This window comes from Pinus tabuliformis, chromosome 4_2 (genome assembly GCF_031772625.1).
Source record: "Pinus tabuliformis cultivar Carrire ecotype Pingquan chromosome 4_2, CPIR1, whole genome shotgun sequence".
In the NCBI taxonomy this organism is placed as follows: Eukaryota; Viridiplantae; Streptophyta; class Pinopsida; order Pinales; family Pinaceae; genus Pinus; species Pinus tabuliformis.
This window is the reverse complement of record NC_142304.1, coordinates 709381773-709396171: the sequence shown is the minus strand read 5'-3', so window position 1 is coordinate 709396171 and position 14399 is coordinate 709381773. Positions and strand designations below refer to the sequence as shown.

At 41.4% G+C, this 14399-nt stretch overlaps 1 protein-coding gene across 1 annotated transcript in view; it reads right to left on the bottom strand.

Moving 5' to 3' along the window:
* LOC149171465 (NADH dehydrogenase [ubiquinone] 1 alpha subcomplex subunit 9, mitochondrial-like) overlaps positions 1–14113 on the bottom strand; it is a 53189-nt gene extending 39076 nt beyond the window's left edge. Inside the window, exons 1-8 of the mRNA XM_089424091.1 lie at positions 13964–14113; positions 13789–13862; positions 13488–13672; positions 13229–13325; positions 12960–13024; positions 12742–12827; positions 12397–12481; positions 12228–12298 (exon numbers count right to left, since the gene is read on the bottom strand). Coding sequence (XP_089280217.1) covers positions 12228–12298; positions 12397–12481; positions 12742–12827; positions 12960–13024; positions 13229–13325; positions 13488–13590 — 507 coding nt within the window. The 5' untranslated portion in view covers positions 13591–13672; positions 13789–13862; positions 13964–14113. The remainder of the gene's footprint in view (positions 1–12227; positions 12299–12396; positions 12482–12741; positions 12828–12959; positions 13025–13228; positions 13326–13487; positions 13673–13788; positions 13863–13963) is intronic.
* Between the last annotated feature and the right edge of the window lie 286 nt (positions 14114–14399).

Here is a 14399-nt window from a genome sequence, read left to right as displayed (position 1 = left end):
CTGGGATTTGAAGTTCAAGATCGAGACACTTATGTCTGCAGGTTGAAGAAAGCCCTCTATGGGTTAAAGCAAGCACCCAGAGCTTGGTATGAGAGGATGGATAGTTACTTGATGAAGCTGGGCTTCACTCGAAGCAATGCTGATCCAAACCTTTACTTTAAGGTTGAGGAAGGAAAGCCTCTCATTCTAGTGCTGTATGTGGACGACCTCTTCCTGACAGGTGATGACCCTCTCATTCATCAATGTAAGAGGGAGCTTGCTGCTGAGTTCGAGATGAAAGACCTAGGACTGATGCACTATTTCCTAGGCTTGGAGGTCTGGCAGAGACCTGGAGAGATTTTCCTTTCTCAAGGAAAGTATATTGTGAAGCTTCTGGAAAGATTTGGGATGGTGGACTGTAAGTCCGTGTCGACACCAATGGAACTCAACTTTAAGAAGTTGAGTGGCAGCGCTGCAGGGCCTATCTTGGCCAATCCTACTGAGTATCGTCAACTCATAGGAGCTTTGATGTTCTTAGTGAACACCCGTCCGGACATATGTTTTGCAGTGAATACTTTGAGTCAACAGATGGTTGAGCCTCATCATTTTCACTGGGTTGGTGCCAAGAATCTTTTGAGATATCTTCGGGGCACGATAAACCATGGGCTGAGATACACTGCCGGGAGTGTGATACTCCGGGGATATACTGATGCCGATTGGGCTGGCAGTGTGGTGGATCGTAAGAGCACATCTGGATGCTGTTTCAATCTTGGTTCTGCTACGATCTCATGGATGAGCAGGAAGCAGAAGTCGGTGGCTTTGAGCACCGCGGAGGCCGAATACATTGCTGCTAGTATGGCCTGTTGTGAAGCAATTTGGTTGAGGAAGCTCTTTAGTGAGCTGTTCCAACATGTGCTAGATACCACTGTAATACTCTGTGATAATCAGAGTGGGATTCGTATGACTGAGAATCCTGTGTTCCACGACCGATCCAAGCATATTGATATCAGGTACCACTTTATCCGGGATATGGTACAGCAAGGCGCCGTAAGGCTCGATCATATAGGAACTGATGAGCAGGTCGTGGATATTCTCACTAAGCCCCTGGGGAAGGTCAAGTTCCTAACCTTCCGTGAGAGTCTTGGTGTCGTGGAAAGGCCCTATGATGTGGGTCATGTTGGACGATGAGCTCTGGGAGCTCTGGGGGGCTTTGGGGATAGCTTCTCGGAGCTATAAGCACTCATAATGCTTCTGCCCCACCCTTGTGATTATTGAGCTGGTTCGCCACTCATTTAATCTGTGCCCCGTATGCATCCTACCCATTGAGTTCAGGGCTCATGGGAAGTACCTCTCATTTGGCCAATGAGGTGTGGAAAAGCTAGAGACTATTAGCAAAGACTGATGGACGCATCAGAGATTGCCGTACTCTCTATCTAGGATGGCATGGTCCAACCACTTGATCTGGGATCAAGATTTGTGAGGTCTGGGACCTCTGGACTGATTATGTCAGTCGGGGAATGATGTCTTTGTGACTGACCCACTTCTGTTCTGAAATAAAGAAGCCAGCAAAGCAAGTTTCGGCGGGATGACTCACGATGTTAATTGCACTAATAGATGGAGTTCTCCCTAGTTGAGAGGGAGTGTTAAATTTGGACAACTAGATCCAAACTCCATGTTCTGATGCTCAGATTAAGAGGCTAATATTTTTGTTGGATTCCTCTTTCTGAGAGGTGTAAAATCCATATAAAAATAGTCTTAATCCGATGAGCAGAACTTATATTTTGAATTTATTATTCTTAATAAATTATATGTGCAAAGGTCAGCCAGTTTTGTAATGTAGGCTCACATGCCCAACAGATGTGTCACACACCCTCATTGATGGATATATATATACAGGAAAAGTTGGAGAGAATTTGAACACAACATAACTCACATCTTCCTCTCTCATCCTAAAAAGTACGAGCTACCTGGAGGACGAATTTCAGCCACACGTGGGAAGGACGAAGAGGATTTTTCTGCTGCTAGGGTTTCGCAGAAGTTTGACCAGCATTGACTTTGGTCAACGCTTGGTCCAAACAAGCTGAAAACTTGTGGGAGGTTTGATTTTTGAAGGCCATACTACCTGGCACAAAAATCGAGGTCAAAGGGTTGACCGTTTTGCTACTGCATTGACTTTTAGCTTGCTGCCCCTGCGTTGACTTTTCAGGACAGCGTTGACTTTTGTAGAACTGACTTGGGTTGACTCATCTACTGGTTGGAGGGTTGTTGTGACACATGCTGGGCTGGCTGACCAAAGGAGACTTTGCTGGTTGAAGCATCCTGTTGACCGCCGAAACAAACACATACATTTTTCTTGTTTCTGATTTGTCTTCTATAAGATCTGCTTATATGTTCTATCTGCATTTTGCTTATCTACTTGTATGATTGCTGTGAGAAAAGTGAAATTGCTCTTAGCATAGAACATCTACAAAACTTTACAAAGGCTCTATCCTGCAGGACCAATTGGGGCATCTCGAGACTAGAAGTACCTTCCGAGATACAAAGTTCAACAATGATGATCACTAAACAAAAGTAAAAGATGGATGAGTAGGAGACACTATGTAAGAATGCCTAAGAACCTGGCTTGACAAAAAAGAACTAAAGTAATTCAAGGCTCTATCCTGCAAGACCAATTGGGGCATCCAGCTAACAAGAAATTCTCAAATCTTCAATGAAAAACACATACCCATTTTTCATTGGTTCTCAAAAATTAAATCTAGTTCTTCAAGCTGTAAAATGTTTGTAAAACAAAAGAAAATTAGACAAAAAGAGGAAGTGGTCATTGATAAATGCCAAGCATGGGTTTTTTTCAATGGAGCCAATCAAGGTTGCCTCAGAATTAGTAGTGCGGGTGGAACCTTGTTTCTTTCAGATAATCAGTGTCAAGTTTAGACAAGGATTAGGAGTAGGGGCAAATACCTACGCTGAGTTTATGGCTTTAAGATTTCTTTTTGTTAATTTTAGGTATGTTCTATGCTTAGAGCAATTTATTTCAATTTTCACAGTTAGCCTCATATCTTTTCCAAATTAGCAATCACATCAACATTAAAGTAAACTGCAGATAGAACATAAACATAAATCACAAAAGACAAGCCAAGACAAGAGGACACAAGACGTGGCACTAGCAAGGGACAAACCCCAATGTGGGGAAACCCTTGATCAATTCTTCTTATATGTTCTTCAATAGTTCGGTAGAGAGAGATAGTATGTTTACAACAGAAGTCAACACTTTGACTTATCTAGATAAGAGCATAGATCATCTCTAAGAAGATGATACATGAGATCAGTTGAACACATGTTGCTTCAACTAATTCTCCAAGGTGACTCCTTCACCTATCGTTGTGCTGCATTTCATCATCATGCTGCACCTCACCGCACTGCACCCATCATCACTACGCTGCATCTCATCACGCTTCATTAATCATGATTGTACCGATCATTGTACTGCATTATGTGCCATTGTTGCACCATGTTGCCATCCTGACCTATGTGTTGGCTGCACCTTGCTTGCTTGTTGTCCCTTGCTTGCTTGTTGTCCCTAGCATGCTTGTTGTCCTTACCATGCTTGTTGTTGCATGCTAGCTGTAACATTGCATGCTTGGTGTATTTGCTATTGAGTACCATACAATTTTCCCAATGTTAGTTAGTTGTCCCTTGCATGTTGTTCTCCTTCGGAGACAAATGCTCCGGTTGTTTCGCCAGTTCCCGACAATTCTGGCAGTTCCGGCTATTTCGGCAATTCCAGTTGTTCCTAGCAGTTCTAGCAGTCCCAGTAGTTCCAGCTTTTCTGGCAGTTCCGGTATTTCCAGCTTTTCTGGCCTTTCTGGCAGTTCCAGTTTTTCCAGCATTTCCACCAGTTCCGGATTTTTTGGCTTTTCCAGCTTTTCTGACAATTCCGCCTTCTCCAGCAATTCCGGCTTTTCCGACAATTCTAGCTTTTCTGGCAGTTCCGGCTTTTCCGGCAGATCCAATTTTTCTAGCAGTTCCAGCTTTTCCAGCAGTTCCGACTTTTCCAGCTTTTCCAGCAGTTCCGACTTTTCCAGCTTTTCCAGCAGTTCCAACTTTTCCGGATTTTCCGACAGTTTTGTCTTTTGCATTTCCGACTCTTCCGGCAGTTCCGACTTTTTCCGACTTTCTACTCTCTTATTCCTTAGGATCTCTCCTCCTACTAAAACCCAAAGACAAGTAGAGAGAGGAAGAGATCCCAAGTGTGTTGAAATGACTTGAGGGCATAGTTTTAAAAAACGGCCGTTTCGAAACGAAAACGGCCGAGTTGGTCCGTTCCATTGCCCTCCGGAATGAATCGGTACAAAAAACGACTCGATTGGCTGAGTCATGGCTGACTCGGCCAACTCGGCCGTTTCCCGTACTGACTCGGCCGAGTCACAAACAGCGGCCCGTAACCCACTAAAACAGCGATTTAACATTATTTTAATGAAATTTTAAGGGGTTTGTTGATTAATTTGGACTTCAAGGTGTTTTATGAATTAGCTAAATGTTATTTGGGATCCATTTCCGCCTCCCAAACCCTATTTAACACACTCAAATGCTCTCTACTATTGATATGCTATTCAAATTTCATGGAATGTTAAATTCTTAAAGTAAAAGTAGCATTCTCCTTAATCTTCATTTTCATCCTTTTACTTAAATTTTTAACATTACCATGAAATGACTCAGGATGTTTGAGAGTGGTTTCGGCCTCATTGGATTTCATATGGAGAAAGTAGAATTTTAGATTTCATTCAAAATCCAGCAGACTTGTTAGTTTTTCAGGATTTCAGGATTGGAGAATTGCAATGTTTCCATTGAATTTTGTCATGTATTAGGGTATGGAACTCGTACTTTAATCAAGAGCACCAATCCCTCTATGTACCTTGATGTTAGTGACATTGGTTGTCGAACTCCTCTGGGATTCGCTCCCAAACCAGGAGCTTCTGAAAGTGAAAATGTCGCTCCCGCTCCCATTTTCGCTCCTGCTCCCAAGTAACACAAAGAAGAGAAACCGTTTGGATCAAAAATGGTTAAATGATCTAGTTTATGTCCAATACAACCTTCGGCTCAGACGAAACCATTTGCTGAACAAAAGACCTAATTCAGATCCCATTGTGTTGGAAGACATTGATCCAACATCAGATTGGGTAGTGGAGAGTCGTCCAGCAGAGTTTGATCCTGATGAGGATCTTGATTTAGATTTAGATATCAAGACATCAGTTGAACTTGAACATGCTGTTCAGTTGAATGCAGATCCCAATCCACCAACCTCAGTCTCATAGCCAGCAAGGACTCCAGTTGTAGGTGCTTCCTCTGCTCAGCCACGACAAAAGCGCAGCCGCATATCTACTCTATCTCAACTTGCATCTGCTGCAGTTGCACAACTTGCTAGTGGTACCACTTCTACAGCTGCAGTTGGAGATGATGATGAGGAGGAGGAGCCATGGGGCCCCCTGTCTGACTCTGATGATGATCCAGAGATTGATCAACATGATCTTGGCTCCTCTCGCAATAGCTACTAGCCAGTAGCTGTAGTACTAGTACTGGAGTCTGGTCACAGTTTACTTTTGTTGTAGAGGCCATTTCTAGCCTCCTTGGTTATGTGTTTTTTGTTTTGAGTCTTTGATCATGTATGACAGTTGACTATGTATTGCCATTGGGTACCATTTTGATATAATGGATTGGTTCATGAGCCTACTTTGATCATATGTTGTCTTCCATCTATATTATAATGCTGTGTGTTTGGAAACATGAATGAAAATCTTTAAAATTATGTTTAAAATCTTTAAAATTATGTTTTTTTATAAAAAAAAATATATATATTTAATGTATTTTTTAAAACGACCGAGTCATTGAAATCGAGCCAGCCAAGTCATTACCGTTTCGGAGTCGATCCTCGGCCGAGTCGGAGTCAGAGACGGAGTTTTAAAACTATGCTTGAGGGCCACCTCTATTTATACTAAAACGTTGAACACATGTGGGGTTTATTTGGTTGTTGTCCAACCTTGACGAATTGTCTTATAACACAAATAAATTCATAACTCGATGAATACTTATCGAATCAGATGATCTTTAGATCAATCCTACACCTCTCGATGAGAGGGATCCAAGAAAAATATCAACTGCCATAAATAAAATGACCCACATGGAGTTTGGCCCTAGTTGCCAATTTTAACAATCCCTCTCAACTAGGGAGAACTCCATCTGTTGATCCATATGTCCAACTATACTATCTCTGCCATCAGTGCCCTGCACTGCTCTGCTCTGCTTTGATCTGCTGAGCTCTGCTCTGCTTTGATCTTCTGCTCTGCTGAACCATGAAGAAGAAGAATTGATCGAGAATGTCTCATACCATTCTCTACTGACCCGAAGTCAGTTTCATCTGAAGAGAGTGTGTCACATCACTCTTACTAACCTGAAGTCAGTTTTTTTGATCCCAGATCAATATCACAAGAGAGTGTCTCAAACCACTCATACCGATCCCAGATCAATTTCATTGAACCTAGATCAATGTCACAAGAGAGTGTCTCAAACCACTCATACTGATCCCAGATTAGTTTCATTGATCCCAGATCAAAGGAGGTCATCCTAGCATAAGGAGTACGGTAGATACAATGATGCGTCCATCGATAGTACTACTATGGTCCCTATCCTCATTTCCTGGCTCATTGATCAGATGAGAGGTACTTCCCAAGAGTCCCCGACTGCATGAGTAGGATGCCTCAACAGGAAAACTAATCATCCTGTCCACAGGAGAACGAATCATCCTGTCAGTGGATACCACGGAAAACTAATCATCCTGTTCCACAGTCGCCACAAAGAACAAATCATCTTGGCCCACAGAGAACTAATCATCCTATTCCATAGTCGCCACGGAGAACAAATCATCCTGGCCCATAGGAGAACTAATCATCCTGTTCCACAGTTGCCACGGGAGAACTAATCATCCCGGCCCACAGGAGAACTAATCATCATGTTCCGCAGTTGCCACGGGAGAACTAATCATCCCGACCCACAGAAGAACTAATCATCTTCATAGCGCACCACTAAGGGAGGGTGAGTCGCCCCGTGGTCGTATGTTGCTCCAGTAAATACCCCAAGCCCCCCAGAGCTCAATGAATGCAACATGCAGGACCCTTATAAGAAGGTCTCTCAACGACTCCAAGTCGTTCGAGAAAGTCACAGATTTGACCTTTCCCCAAGGCTTTGACAAAATGTCTACGACCTGTACATCAGTCTCAATGCGATGGAGCCTCCTCGCTCATTGACTTACCATATCGCAGATAAGGCAGTATCTGATGTCTATCTGCTGGAGCAATCATCGAATACGAGATTTCTCAATAATCGAATCCCCCCTCTGGTTGTCACAGAGATTCACAGTGGTATTCATCATGTGTACAAACAGCTCAGTTAAGAGCTTCTACAACCATGCAGCTTCACACGAGATCATACTCGTAGCTATGTATTCGGTCTCGGCGGTGCTTATAGCAACCGACTTCTACTCCCTGCTCATCCATGATATCGAAGCAGAATCCAAAGAGAACCAACACTAAGAAGTGCTCTAGTGATCCTCCACACTGCCTGCCTAGTTAGCATTCGAATAATCATGCAGTTTCATATTTCCAGCAGTGTATCTTAATCCATGAGGAATTGTGCCCCGAAGATGTCTCAGAAGATTATTGGCACCAACCCAGTGAGGCTCAACCAAATATGAGCTCACCATGCTAACTGCAAAACATATGTCCAGACGAAAGTTCACCAAGAACATCAACGCAAATGAGTTTATGAAACTCAAAGGCATTTCCGAAATCTGGTCCAACATCACTACCATATAACTTATGAAAGTTAAGATCCTCGAGATAGTCACAGGCTTGCAATTTATCATTCCACATCTGGAATCCAACTCCCTCTTACTTCTGCAAATGAGAGGGTTTGCACCTGTCAGAAATAGGTCGTCCTCATAAGGTGCTGGTATGAGAGGTCTATCATCCACAACCTTCAAACAATGGTTTGGATCGACTTCACTCTTAGTGAATCTCAGCTTCATATGACAGCTATCAATCCTCTCATACTACGCCTGAGGAGTTTTGCTTCAAGCCATAGAGGGCTTTCTTCCACCTGCATATGTGAGATTCTTAATCATCAATCTCAAACCCCTCGGGTTGTTCCAAACCTGTGGACCTGCTACATGAGGGGAATGGTCCCCTTGTAATATTTTCCTTCGGTACATTTCAGACATGTACTTTCATGCTCTTTTTGAATTCAGGCATCCCTGTCACCATTTGACTCACAGACCTTCGATGCTGTGTCAATGGACATGGTCCCTAGTGGACTTCCTACAACTTGATACAACCCTGAACTCAAAAACATCTTTGAAAATTCTATTTTCAAACACGTACCTTTCCATCAATGTGTTCCACCTCGTAATCTTTGACTTCCATTGCTGATATGGACACCAGGTTCTTCTTGCAATCAAGTACATAAAAGAGATTTTGTAAATGAATGGAGTTACCCTCATTCAATTGAGAGGTGACATTCCCTACACCCTTTCTGGGATAGGTGGCACCGGCTCCAAGTATAAATCCCACGATTGTTTCCATCTCTACCAAATTAGAGAGTGCACCCTTCTATCCGATGAAGTGCCTAGGGTTCCTTGCTTTCTTTGAAGAGTCGACCATTTCCTTGATGACCTGCATTACCTATCATTCCTTTGATCATTGAAGATGTCCCTGGAATGAATGTTATCTTCATCAAGAGATGTGTCTCTGTCATTCAGACACTCCTTCGCATAATGGCCGAACTTATTACAACCAAGGCATCCGCCTTTCCTTCCACCCTTAGATCCGGACTTCCCATTGAAGTGATCTTTAGGTAGGCCATCAACAACTTCTGTTGCGCCATTCTGATAATATTATTTGCTTCGACTTCACCCTTGGTGAATTTGAAGAGGGATGAGGAATCCACTGATCCTTTTGTCCTTTCCCAATTGTCTTCGGTGATTGCTCTTTCACTCTTGCTTGGGCATTGTCTTCACCTCAGCTCCAATACCATGTTAATTTTAGGTATGTTCTATGCTTAGAGCAATTTATTTCAATTTTCACAGTTAGCACCATATATTTTCCAAATTAGTAATCACATCAGCATTAAAGTAAACTGCAGATAGAACATAAACATAAATCGCAGAAGACAAGCCAAGACAAGAGGACACAAGATGTGGCGCTAGCCAGGGACAAACCCCAATGTGGGGAAACCCTTGATCAATTCTTCTTATATGTTCTTCAATAGTTCAGCAGAGAGAGAGAAAGATAGTATGTTTACAACAGAAGTCAACACTTTGACTTATCTGGATAAGAGCATAGATCATCTCTAAGAAGATGATACATGAGATCAATTGAAGATATGCTGCTTCAACTAATTCTCCAAGGTGACTCCTTCACCTATCGTTGCTGCATTTCGTCATCATGTTGCACCTCACCACACTGCACCATGTTGCGCCCATCATCACTATGTTGCATCTCATCATGCTTCATAAATCATGACTGTAACCATCACTGTACTGCATTATGTGCCCATCACTATACTACATTATGTGCCATTGCTGCACCATGTTGCCATCCTGACCTATGTGTTGGTTGCACCTTGCTTGCTTGTTGTCCCTTGCTTGCTTGTTGTCCCTAGCATGCGTGTTGTCCTTAGCATGCTTGTTGTTGCATGCTAGTTGTCCCTTGCATGCTAGTTGTCCCTTGCATGCTAGCTGTAACATTGCATGCTTGGTGTATTCGCTGTTAAATACCATACAACTGTCCCAATGTTGGTTAGATCAAGATGTCCCTTGCATGCTGCTCTCCTTCGGAGACAGATGCGCTCCGGCCGTTTCGGCAGTTCCCGGCAGTTCTGGCTATTCCAGCTGTTTCGGCAGTTCCCGGCAGTTCTGGCTATTCCAGCTGTTTCGGCAGTTCCCCGCAGTCCTAGCTGTTCCGGCTGTTCCCGGCAATTCCAGTAGTTCCGGCTGTTCTGGCATTTCCAGCTTTTCCATCATTTCCGGCATTTCCGGCTTTTCCGGCATTTCCGGCATTTCTGACAGTTCTGGCTTTTCCGGCAGTTCCAGTTGTTCCCAGCAGTTCTGGCAGTCCCGGCAGTTCTAGCTTTTTCGACAGTTCTGGCTTTACCGGCTTTTCTAGTTTTTCTGGCAATTCCGGCTTTTCCGGCATTTTCAACATTTCCAGCTTTTCGGGGAGTTCTGGTAATTCCGACTTTTCTGGCATTTCTAGTTTTTTCGAGAGTTCCAACTTTTCCGGCAGTTCCGGCTTTCTACCCTCTGGATCAGGGCAACGTTATTCCTTAGGATCTCTCCTCCTATTAAAACCCAAAGACATGTAGAGAGAGGAAGAGATCCAAGTGTGTTGAAATGATGAAGGCCACCTCTATTTATACTAAAACGTTGAGCACATGTGGGGTTTATTTGGTTGTTGGCCGACCTTGACAAATTGTCTTATAACGCAAATAAATTCATAACTCCATGAATACTTATCGGAATCAGATGATCTTTAGATCAATCCTACACCTCTCAATGATAGGGATCCAAGAAAAATATCAGCTGCCATAAATAAGATGACCCACATGGAGTTTGGCCCTAGTTGCCAATTTTAACACTTTTAAAGTGTGCTATGGACAAAAATGTTAAGCGTTTTTGGATCTTTGGATATTCCGCCTTGGATTTCAATGTTTCTTATAGATTAGATCTATTTCTGAACAAATACCTGTGCTGATTTTATAGCTTTAAGATTTCTTTTAGAGTGTTTTATGGAAAAAAATGTTAAACATCGTATGATCTTTGGAGATTCCAGCTTGGTTTTCAATGTCTCACAAATTCGATGTATTTCTTTGCACAATCCCTGAAAAAAAACAATTAGACATATAGAGGATGTCTTCATTGATAAATCCCAGGCATGGGGTTTTTTTATGGAGCCATCAAGGTGGCCCAGAATTCAGTAGTACAGGTGGGATCTTGTTTCTTTCAGGTAATCAGTGTCAAGTTTAAAGCAGAATTAGGAGAAGGGAGTTGGGACAAATACCTATGCTGAGTTTATGGCCTTGAGATTTCTTTACAGTGTGCTATGGACAAAAATGTTAAGCATCCTCAGACCTTTGGAGATTTCATCTTGGTTATAAATTGGGTAAATGGGGCAATTCAGCGATCCAAAAGCACTCTCTGACCTACTGGTGAACAGTTAAAAGAGATGGCAAACTTCTTTGAAACCATTTTTTTACACATGTTTAGAGAGCTGAATGAGGAAGCGGGTTCTCTGTGAAGGAAGAACAACAGGTAGTTGAAGGTACTTTGATCCTGGAAGAAATTAGAGAAGGAACGCCACATATCTTCTATCTCTTGTTCCAGATTCTGAATTTTATACTTTTCCAATAGAAGATGATAATTCCTACAGGGACTTATCAGATACTTATTTTTATGTGATTAAGATGATCCTACTTTTTGAAATCAAGAATTCTTAGATTCAGGCTGTTGGATTGGTTTTCAAAATATCCAGAACCGATAACTTAAACTTTTGAAGAGAAGACTAGAGGCTATTTTCACTGGAGACAAGGAAGAATTTCAGCCTTCCTAGGGCTGGTTTTGATGCCATTAGTATAATTGAGTTCAAAATGCACATAAAAATTGTAATTTCCTTTCTGCTATGAATAGAAATGTCATTTTTCTCTTTGGAAAAAGAGAGAACACAACTCAAACATACAACATACCACAATTTAGACAACAAAATTACAATTTTAATAGTGCTGATTATTGACAACAATGCAAAATTTATTTAAGGTGGTTTAAATTTTATCTTCAAGTTAGAGTTGACCTGAAATCCTTTTTCAATAAGGGAACTGCATTTACTGCGCAATGTTTTGATCAACACATTTTCAAGGTTTACTTGACTTGTATTCATCAACATATAGATTGCATAGGGGTAGTAGTTTCCAAAACATTTATCCAAATTTTGAAATTCTTAACTTGAAAACATTACATATGCGATGCTATTATGATGAAATTACTTTGTTTTTCAATAGAAAGAAATAGAGAAATCATGTTGATGTGTATGCATAGTCAAAACCATAAATGGGATTACAAAAAAAAAGTTTAATGTGAACATTGAGGCCCAATGGGAGAAGCCAAGCAATGGAGGGCATGTAAAGAGAAAGTAAAGATAAACTTCTACCTTAGCAAGATGCTCGGAAATAACTACATTGACCTCTTCAAAACTAAAATTGCGTGTCTCGTACTCTCTACCTGCCAGAATAGCATAAGAACAAGTGAGATGAAATAATGATGCGTTTTGATTTTCATGCATGAAAGAAAAAATCTAATCCATCATAGTTATTACAGACCAATAAGATTGATGACAACATTAGACTTTGCCATCACTGCCTTGATTGAGCTCTCATCCCGTGGATTATATTTCATTGGAACAATCTGAAATTGACAATAATGTCCAAACCCCAGTCACATACAAAAAGTGAAAGTTCAACACATTATAAATTAATATTATCAATGTAAAAAATAAAGGTATGAAAAACCCACGTATATGTTCCTATAAAGACAAAATGGATTAAGTTAATGAGAAAACAAGCTTTTACAAAATTGTTTCATGTTTCTGATGCATGCCTGAAAGGAAGAGAGAAAAAATGCAAAACAGTTCAACACTCAAATTACAAAAGAATTATACCACTTACTTGTCCTAGATCACCCATAAGTTTCAAATGCCTGGGTGAATCCTCCGAACCTCTAAAGGGAACCAGAACTTGAGAACCCGTCTTAGCTGCACATTGATAAAAACAGTGAACAACAGTGCCTAAAGCCAAAGTATTTGTCTAATGCAAAAAAAAACAAAAAACACAAACTGTGTACAAACAGAGACATTATTGACACTACAACAAATGATGCGATATACCAAGTTGCTGCACAACATATCGACCGAGGAAGCCCGTGGCTCCAAAGACGGTTGCAATGATACCGCTGACACAATGAATCACAGATGATCATTAGTTAGGGTATCTACTTCAAGATCTCCCCGATCACTGAAATTGTTTTTATTACAAAGGAAATCCAACTGCCATTTCCATGCCTGGTTTTCACTGTTTGACCATCAACATATATTGAATTGATGTCTCCATATCATAGACGCTCTATGGTTACAACCTAGTGGGGTTAGACGAAAACCTGACAGATGATCTCCCTCCGGTTCCCTTGCGAATAAGGTGCCCAATGCCCTTATCAGTCAGCGATGATGCAGACCGCGAATGATCGAACTTGTAATCTTGAAAAAAAATATTATCCATTCAATACGAAAGCATAAATTAACCTTGGATTTAGAAGTTCAGAAAATAAAATGAAAACTTCAGAAATGGATCATACAGCTAGCGAATTCACATGATTCATGCAGCCTACGACATCCCTTTTTAAAGCAAAAAAATCTTACCAGATGAAGCTCCCTGGACAGGGAAAGCATACCGCAGTCCCAAAAACGCATTACCGCCCATGAGAGGGCGAAGCTGGGTGGCTCGCCTCGCAGCGGGCTGCATTGTGATGATCTACACTTTCCGTTAAAGAGGATCGATCAATCTTCACCGAAAGCACCTCCTCTGCCCTAACTCTGACCCTAACCTGAACACACACAAATATTTGTAAGCATGCCAATTCTGCATGGAAAGGAAAAAATAAATGCCGAAATCGACGGAGTGCACCCAATATAATAAATGCAAATGTCTTTGAACGAATACCAAGCCTATCGACCACGATGAGATGAAGGTCGATTGAAGCGTTAGCCATGCCTTCGCGAATGGGCACAAAACCACTGTAAAAATGTCGGAATCCGCCATCAAAATAGTCAATTAAGAGCACGCATGATACGTGGAAAACATTTGTATTCCGGCAAGATGTAGAGGAGTTTCGAACCTGTAAATTTCTGAATGCGTGTACGAACTCCAGAAATCAGAGGAATTCTTTCAAGGTTTGGCACCTTCGAAACCCTAAAACCTGACAAATAGAAAAGAATTCCGTCGCTCAGTATTTTAGGGGAGAATCAAGAATGGGCGCTGATAATGGTGGAAGGAGCAACATTTACGTTGCCAAAGATTTAAACGAAAGGCTCTGCCAGCGTGGAATATAAAGATTTTAAAGAAAGTTTTACCGGTGTGGATAATAAAATTTGAACTTTCCAATGCCAGAGGTTAGCGGAATAAGTTGAATTGTTTAACCTTCGGTTATAGGTTATAATTTGGTTTAATTATTTTTATTTTGGTGGAGTTTATTGAAGTTATTTTGGTTGAAAATTGAGTTATCCTGACTCAAACATAATTAAAAATAGGAGAGAATTATACAAGGTTTTTCG